Source organism: Achroia grisella, unplaced genomic scaffold (genome assembly GCF_030625045.1).
Source record: "Achroia grisella isolate CSIRO2021 unplaced genomic scaffold, CSIRO_AGI_Agris_v1 utg515, whole genome shotgun sequence".
In the NCBI taxonomy this organism is placed as follows: domain Eukaryota; kingdom Metazoa; phylum Arthropoda; class Insecta; order Lepidoptera; family Pyralidae; genus Achroia; species Achroia grisella.
In genome coordinates this window covers 2,082,231-2,092,038 of record NW_026712908.1, presented here as the reverse complement: position 1 = coordinate 2,092,038, position 9,808 = coordinate 2,082,231, and the positions used below count along the sequence as shown (strand labels likewise).

At 31.3% G+C, this 9,808-nt stretch overlaps 1 protein-coding gene across 2 annotated transcripts in view; it reads right to left on the bottom strand.

The window, feature by feature from the left end:
* Positions 1 to 263: 263 nt before the first annotated feature.
* LOC131847073 (calcium uniporter protein, mitochondrial) overlaps positions 264 to 9,808 on the bottom strand; it is a 139,508-nt gene continuing 129,963 nt past the window's right edge. For both annotated transcript variants that reach the window (XM_059196529.1, XM_059196530.1), the window contains exons 5-8: positions 4,150 to 4,311; positions 2,485 to 2,688; positions 1,721 to 1,828; positions 264 to 871 (exon numbers count right to left, since the gene is read on the bottom strand). In XM_059196529.1, coding sequence (XP_059052512.1) covers positions 713 to 871; positions 1,721 to 1,828; positions 2,485 to 2,688; positions 4,150 to 4,311 — 633 coding nt within the window. In that variant the 3' untranslated portion in view covers positions 264 to 712. The remainder of the gene's footprint in view (positions 872 to 1,720; positions 1,829 to 2,484; positions 2,689 to 4,149; positions 4,312 to 9,808) is intronic.

Here is a 9,808-nt window from a genome sequence, read left to right as displayed (position 1 = left end):
TAGAAATGTCATTTTGTGATTGTTTTTTTTTAATTCAGTTATTAACATTTTCTCTAATCTAAATTAAATACCTATTTATCAACCATATGTTGATAAATAGGTATTTAATTTAGATTTAAATAATATTTCTCTTTGTCTAATTATCTACGATCAGTTTTGTGTAGAATTCCTCTAGTCAAGAAAATATTTAATATTATAATTTAAATAGTCTGGAGTTGGTTACTCTTTCAAAACCATTTAAACTGTTGAGGTGCACCAAGACACCACATATTTCCAGATAAAAGACTTATTATTTCTAAAATTCATTATTTTAGAGGTACAGTTAGAGCGGAATACCTCTAAAATTGTATAAATTCTACATTTTAGAAATCAAAGAAAGATATTTACACACTTTAGGATAATCATATAGAAAGAGTAAATTTTGCTAATATCTTGGCAACACTAATCTGTTCTTCGCTAAAAACTAGTCGTGTTCCTTCAACATTTTAAAATCATTTTACTTATAAAATATCAATTCTTCAGATTATGAAATGAAAAAGTCTATCTAATCACTAGGCGTGAATATAGAACTTATACCAACAAAAATAAGATAACGTTTCGTGTGGCCAATAAAAAGAATGCAACTTCTGTCGATAACAACAAGCGTTATAACTAACAACCAATGCGTCTACTCGGCTTTCAATGGGGAGCCGCGACGCGAGGGTGACCAATATTACGTGATCTTCATTTTCTTACTGGTTTCCTCGAGCATGTCCTTGATTTTGGTGAGTGGTGATCGTTTATTATCACCCGCTTTATCGGCGCTAGTTAACGGTAGATGGATTTGAAGAGGGTCCCGAAGACGGGCTAGGTCTTTTTCTAGTTTATCTATCTGTAATATACAAATATAGTTGGAATAAATACACAGAATTACAGATTTTAGAGATACGAGCAAGAATTTTTGGCAATATTTCAACTAATCAGCGCGCAAATCGACATCGACAATATGACGTTTCGACATTGTTAGATTAAAAACTCACGAAAATTAATACGATATTTTATCATTGGTCTATTATATAGATCGTTTGACATCACAATCCCTTTTTTGACTTAACTTTAGATCCGAAACTCTATAATCTAAATAAGGTTATACAATTTCAGAGATAACAATCTTAATTTATTATTAATCCCAATTTATATGCAAGGTGGAATATATGTAATAAATAAATCATGAAAACATTGTCTGTGAATTTCGTACATAACTTTCTGGCGGTAGATCGGTCAAAACGTTTTCGTTCTCCCCCAAATGTGTAACATTTGGCCGATGGTCGATATCAACATCAAGCGCTTGTATGCACATTGTTTTCCCAATACACATCATACATTTCTATACGCACACCCGGCGAGTTTTCTATAAAATGTAATTCACAAACTAGATAATCCATATATACAAATTAAATGTCTATTTCCAAATTACAAATTAACAGCTCTTCACAAACTATATATGAAAGTATAGGTAGTAGTATAAGTAAAGGTACTTACATCAAAACAATAATTTAAAATTGTCTGTTCTCATTAATCTCTGAAAGAGCTGGACCGATTTTGACGGGACTTTTATTCGCACATAGCTAATGTTATAAGGAGTAACTAATGCTACTATTATTTAATTATAAATAAAATATTTATTTTAATAAATATAAGTTAGATTTCTCGCGGACGATGCTATAAATAATAAAGTTACCTCATCTTTCAGATGATTGTATTGGTTGATGTCTAGGCCGATCTTCTTAGCCTTTTTATGCAACGTGAGCAGGTGCTGTCTATCTTTGACGTCTGGTAACACGTACTCCTGAAATATCAGATTTAGTATTATTATGGGTATTATCTTTTGTAAATATATACAGAATATACAAATAAAACACACAGACACACGAGACACGGAGACTTAGGTGTAGATAACAGATATACTTACTTTGACATTTACGATATTACTAAAGTTTTCTACTACTTAGTTACTCAAACAATTGTACATTTAATATCTTGACTCTAATGCATTCATGCTACTTGGTAGTTTGTATACACTGATTTTAATTTTAAATTTTAAATACTAAAGTTGTTTAAAAAAGCAACACGCAAGTTTCATGTTCGTTCTAGTTCTACTAAAATAGCTTTCCGAATGAGTGGTAAATTAAAAAAATATTCAAAACTCCTTAAATTTAAGTTCATTTGAATAAATAATTTTCTATTCTTCTCTATCTCACTATATTCCTGTTATTTTTCTAATATTATAAACGCAAAATTTTGCAAGTGTGGATGGATGTTTGTTACTCTATCAAGCAAAAACTACTGAATGTATTTTAATGAAATTTTACAATAATATAGCTTATACATCAGAATAACATATAGGCTATAAATTTCAGGCAAGTGAAACCACGAGCACAGCTGGTAGTTAATATGTTAGCAACAATCTTCAGTTTTTCCAATTGAAAAGTTCATGAAACTAACCTGTTTAGTAAGCACGAAGTAAGCGTAGGCCGCCATAGCTGTACCGTAGGTGACAAAATATGTGACGGGCTCCATGATGTCCCAGGAGTACTCCCACCAGGTGAGCCTGGCCAGCACGCCGAACTGCACGCCCATGAGCCCGAGACCCACCCACGTCAGCACGGACGTCTTGCGGGTCGTCTCCACCTCTAGTGACATGCGCTTCTGAAAACAAAAATTATCAAACTATATACATTTTGTTTTATTCTTATTGAAAAACAAAAATTAGCAAGAATCACAAGTCATATAATTTTGTTTTATTCTTATTGAAATATTGAAAGCTGTTAAGTCTAATAACACTGACTTTCAGTAAATTTTCAATTCCTACTTATAATTTCATTCTTATTTTTGCTCAATTGTCGATTAGTAGAGAACCGTATCAGTGTACATATCCATATATATATCCACAACTACGAATTTAGATTATTAGTATGGAAGAAATCGTATTGTGTCTTTCTGTCTTTTTGTTACTTTTAATTAATAAACGGCTGAATTTAAGCACCTTTTATACCAAAATAGTAAACGAAGTTACAGTTATCTGTTAGTGTATTATATTAAGAACGATATAAACGTTGTTTTACAAAATGGCAATATAAATGTTTGTTTAACAAATATATATTTCGCCCTTTTGTTATGACAAGAAACCATTCTATTTATTTGTGTTAATGTTTACACAAAACACTCCCATCCATGGCATCGCTGAAAGTAAATAAAGAGTTGGTAAATAAAATGATTCAACACAACAGAAGTGAGAACAATGAACTACAAAAATGAATAGAGTATAAACATTTATATTTTCTACTTTATTTTGTATATTTGTTTTATATAGATAGTTTTATATATTACGCTGGTGGCAATGAATCTTATTTGCTATCTTATACGACGTGGTCAAGCATACTTTACGCTTGATTGTAAGCAATCTTTTCCGGGAAGTATAATTTTCATAATTAACTAAGATAAAATAAATAAATATAAAAACCAATGGCACTAGCTTGTCTCTGGCGGTTACTATTATTATGATTAAATAAATTAATATATTTTTAACTCTACATGCTATCACGTGACCGCACAGTGAGCGTATGAAGTTTTCAAAATATAATTTTAATTTTCCACGTCGACTCTTTGTTAATATTGTTCTCTTTCATGAATACTGTCACTGGATTTAAAATAATATTATATGTAAATGCGTCCGTGCATTTGCTTTGTATCAACTTACTCTGTGTAATTGGACACGATGGAATAAAGAAATCGGCTGTTACATTTTTAAATGATAGCAAATCAACGAATAATAGGAATACTCATAAAATCATTAAATAAATTGTATAAAACCAATCTACTTGGTTATTTATTTAATTTCTAAACTATACAATATAATATAGTCAATATAAAAAGTTACGTATTATCGTATGCATATATTCATATTATTATTACAAACGCATAAGTGTATGACTGTCTGTTACATTTACACTACTAAACGGGTCAACGAATTTTATTGAAATTTTATATGAAGATAGATCGTATGACAAAGGCGGATATAGACTAACTTTTATTTTTAAAAAATCTGGAAGGGAGTGAAGAAGAAGACAAAATCGCGAATAACATGGTAGTACTTAATATAATTATTACCTCCTCAAGTGGTTGTAATTCGGTGGTGAGTTTTTCTAACTGGGCACGTATATCCCTTTCTTTGCGGATCTGGTGCTCTCGTACGTTAAGAGCTTCGTATAGTTGGTTGACGAGGTTCCTCACGTCGCTCAGGCGAGTAATCTCTTCGGTGCTAAGACGCTCCTGAAATAAATAAAACGAATAACAAAGTTAATAAAATAAGACGTTTGACGCTATCGCGAATTTCAAAAATTATTTGAAATGTTATGTGATATAGTTTTCGAAAAATATGACATCATGCTTAATTAATAAAAAAATATTTTTTTATATGATTGCAATCAATCTTGTTTCAAAATCAAAATTAATTTCTTCATGTAGGACATTCTTGCCACTTATGAACGTACATTTTGTTCTATTAATATTTTTCCAACCGTCCAAATCTGTATAAAGATGCAATTGAGAATGGCAAGAAATACAAGACATATTTTTTTAAAACCAGTTTGTTAACATATTTTCTCACATAGGCGTCTATTTTTTAATGAGGGCTTTCGGCTATTGTTAGGTACTAAGACCTATAGAACTACGACCTGTGTACATCTATTGTGCTCGCCCTTTTTCAAAGTTCGCTACATAGACCCGTCAGGGACAAGAATTGAAGGATATTCTTAGGAGCGAAGGTTTTTATCTCCTCAGGATAGAGTGTATACTTTGCAAAGGAGATATTTTCGTTTATGCATGAGTGGCGAGTGTCTATGTCGAACATTAAATAAAAATCCAGCGCTTGAACAACTATTGACATGCATGTTTGCCATAAGTAATCGTTTAGTCAGTAATTTAGCTTTGTTCAATAAATATGATTTACTAGATCTTACAAATTGAAAGGTACTTCCAGAATATCGTTTGGTGCCTTAATGTAAAATCTTGTACCCATTTCCATAAAAGACCTATATACTTTTTCTAAGCGATACTTAGGAACAGTAAGTTTGTCTGTAAATCGAGTATTAATGTTATGAATATGGCTGTTTTTTGGAAATAGGTACGGTAATGTGATGTTCATGTCTATAGAAGCCGGTTGGCACTTATTATTATTGGCATAACTTGTTTGCCATTCCTATCACATAAAAAAATGCCTTCGCATTTAATGTACTTTTTAGCTAGAGTAGACTCGTTATTTGCATTCTGTGTAACCCAAAATGGCGGTATAAAATCTCGAATGTGAAACAGGCTTCATGTATTAACGCTGACATACATGTTTACTACGTAAGCCAACCTTCACATGAAATGAGTTTTAGGCGTATTATGATAATCCAGCATGTTACTGTAATAATTTAACCAATTTGAAATTTACAATATTACTTAGAGTACAGATAATGTCGATATTGGAACTGTCTGTGCTTTGTATGAAAATTTTTTACATAATATTAGGTTCTACAGAGCGGTAGTTTAAAATTTAATTCTACTAATTTGTACGTAGTTAGTAGTAGTTGTATTTGGGCGTTAAAGTCTATATTATGGACTATCGCATTTGGCATTAAAGTAATTTGCAATACCTATGATTATCTTTCACAGAAATTACATATACGATTGATGTCTGTATAATTAATGAGAGACTTCCAGATTCTTTTTAGTACCTACTTATATTATAATACAATTTTGACAGAATGGTAGATACGAGTACATTGTAATTTTCTTGTTTACTATATAATATCATATAATACCTGTAAGATTTTTTTCATATAAAAAATCAATATGTTCTTGCAGAGAATAAATTTTACTTTATTTATTTGTTTTCAATTGCTACACGTTATTTCAATATTTTTTGTATTGCATTACTACTAAATCATGTTTCTTTAATATTCGTTCAACTTTTTACTCGTGAAAGTAACAAACCGCCAGATACACAAACGCACTTTAGCACATATAATATTAATATGGATTTGCATAAAGTTAATAAATATTAATGTTACATCCGACTAAACCTACGGAATCAAAGCCCAATTATCAAAAGATCAGACAGCGTGTGTCGCTGTACAATAGTCGTCACTATTTTACGCAGAGTACTTTATTATAAGAAATTATCATATTTACAGTAATCGTATCTGCATGGCTGTTACATAAATTTTATCTTTATTACTCATAAATTTAAAGTGCAGGCTTGAACACTGAACTTGTACTATCTACAGGGATATGTAACAACTTAGTGAATTATTCCACCCACAAACGTACACTTCTCAACAATTATATCTTACTAATATCATAAACGCAAAAGTTTGTGAGTATGGATGGATAATTGTTACTCTGTCACGCAAAATCTACAGAACGAATTTTGTTAAAACTCTTTAGTAATATAGCTTATACTTCAAAATAACACATAGGCTATAATTTAAAAAGATAATATGTAAATTGGGTATGTGTGAGGCAGACGAAGTTGCGGGGATCAACTAGTTAGTAACAAATGTATTAAACATTTACGATTATCCCAGATGGAAATCAGAGTCATTTTTTATGGATGTTAATGGAATAGTGCACCCGTCTCCGCTAACGGGGTATTAGTAGAGAATAATAAGATAAAAATCATCATGTTGTTCATCTTATCATTCTCTACTGGTGCCCCGTTAACGCATCGTGTCAAATTTACCAGGAATTTATTGTGATGGTTTTCAGGGAGGACCGCGTAGAGGTGAAATTGACATGGTCCGTTGCCAGCAATGGAGTCATCAGTCTACATTTCTAATAATCCCCTTTCGCCTCAGTCGGAGTTATTGTCAACTATCGATGCCGTGGTAGACGCAACACTTGACATATCCATTTTTCATTGCATATACATATTAAATAACTACAGATTTGGGTAGTAAATTCACATGTAGAATGTAATATCGGCTAAGGGAGGAGACTGTCAGGTTGACCTCCAAGCGGTTCTCCTTGGACACAACGTGAAAATTTTCTGGTAAATTTGGGAAGATGCGATGTGTGTGACCTGACCTCATGCTCATATTATCATCCTCCACTAGTGCCCCGCTAGCGTAAACCGTTAGTGCTCTAACGGCGTGTACTCGAAGAACCATTCTACTATCATCATTTAAAAAAAAATAGAAAGGCAATTATGCACAATACAGTACGAAATAAAAAATGTCCGAGTAGCGACGGTGGTGCCTGGTATCGAGACCGTAATATATTTACGCAAACCTTTCATGAAATCTGTGAATAATGCGATACGAGTGGATGCAAACGTTTTTGTAACCCGCCTCGACCCGAAACACAAATTGACCAAACCAATGTTTAAGACATGAATATTGTAATAGAATATTGAAGAATTGAATGACAAACATGCATGGCAATAGTTGTTCATGCACATTTAATGTCAGACATAGATACCTATATACACATACTGGCATTTAAAAAAAAGAAACTCTGTTATGTTTATTACCAGTTCTTGTCAATTGATGATCTATTTACTGAACTGGACGATAGGAAAAAATATTATTGCAAAAATTTAACTATTATAAACGGCTAAAATGTCCTACATGAGTAAATGATTTTCGATTTGATTTAATAATAATAAGGATCCAATATTGCAAGTGTTGCAATCATCACAACGTTGACCGTTAACAATTCCTCTGATTACCACTTCCAAACTTATCGTTGTGAACGTATATTTATTTCATTAAATTTTAAACCTTACATAAACATTGAAAATCAATAATGCTAAAAGATTCAGACAATAGAACCAAGGCTTCGAAAAGTTATTTATATTCAAAGCGAACTAAATCCAGGTTATTCACCCGTTCTTATAAATTTTTCATATAGATGGATATCTGGTTGCTAGTTTAGTGTTACAAGGTAGAACATAACTAATTTCTTATATTAAAATTCTGAATTCTCAAATATTTTTGGACAATTGTATAATTCACATACTAGCCTCAAGCTAAGCAAAGCTTGTGTTACGGGTACTAGACGACTGCTATAAATACTTAGATTTTTTTTGTAAATATATATGTATATCGACACATAGAAAATATCCAAACCGATACAAAAATCATACTCATGAATACAAATGTCCTATGTGGTGCAGTGCAAGAAATCGAACCGCGTAAGTAAAGAGGTATGCTAAACTAAAAAATCGCTCATAAAATATGACAAACGGAAAGTATTTATTTATAAACGAGATTCTGAAAAATCTGCCATAGCTTTGATTGTATTTTTATTATGTAAATATGAATTAGAAAATCACACCTTGTAGCTATCTAATAAGATGTCTAATTCCAACGCTATTAGATGCAAAATAGAATCGCATATTACTGATTCGGGAACACTATCGTATGACATACAACAATAGTACAGTAGGCAGTTTCTCAAAGTAAGTGAATAATATCGATATCGGACTTTAACAACCATCTGGTTCGTTAATCCATCACAATGTTCATTAATCATACAATACGGAAGATTTAGACGTGAAGCCAAAGTCGACCATAATATTTAATGATATACTCGTTATGAAACGGTATTTTAAACAAATAAATGTAATTTAATCTTTATATAATCTAGAGAATAATAAAACGCGATGAAACTAATAAGTTTAAAATAATATTAGGCAATAATGACAATGCTAAAATCATATATGTAGACCACATAAAAAGACTCTAATATTTTACTAAAAATATACTGTCCTATTAGAAATAAAATGTTAATTATTTATTACATACAGAAGTTAATCATTTCGTGGAAAACAAACTGGTTGGGCAACAACAATTCTGTTGTTTCGTTATTCAAATACTAGCTGACTACTACCACTGATTACTACTTGACATTTATCATTGTATTTCGATCAATTTACATAATCTTTCTAAATTATAGCCACTAATGCTATAAAATTATTCTGAATTATAAGCTATATTACTGTAAAGTTTTATCAAAATTCGTTAAGTAGTTTTGCGCATCCACACTCACATACTTTCGCATTATAATAAAAAATAATATGAATAAGATTCATCATAAAAACAATTATTTGTTTCTTATAAATAAACAATAAAATAGAATCAATAAATAAGTCATACTACATTTATAATAAATCAACATGACGCGTAATTTCCTTACTGAAAACAGAAACTGAACTGATAGAGCTAAACGAAGCCATTTTTCTCGCGTTATCAGCGAAATATCCGCTTGGATTTAGCTGTAATAGGCAATAACGTGATCAAAGGAGATTTGACGTAGACAAACCGATTTGGGTTCAAATTTAATATGACGTAAATTTGTAATCGTAAACTGTAATAGCATTTTTATTGGCAATTTCAAAATGCCTCATAATCTGGTTGTTTAAGAATCATTTCAGAGTCAAAAACATTTATTGATGTATAATTAGTATATTTTTCCACTATACGTTTACTTCTTGGCATTTTTAACCCTACTGTACTGTACTGTACTGTTCAGTTCAGCTGGTTGAGTCCATTGGAAAAAATAACATAGTGAATATATAAAATATGTCATTTAACATAGTTACTATTTATGCTGACTGTAGGTACATGTTTAACATTGTCTATATATTAAAAATTCCGTGTCTAAGCATCTAATTCCTTGGACGCCTGTTTCCTAAGTTATCGTTTACTACATAATAGACTTTACTGCTCTAGTCCGTATTTCTTAATTAAAGTTTTCCACGCGGAAGACTATGCATTTATGA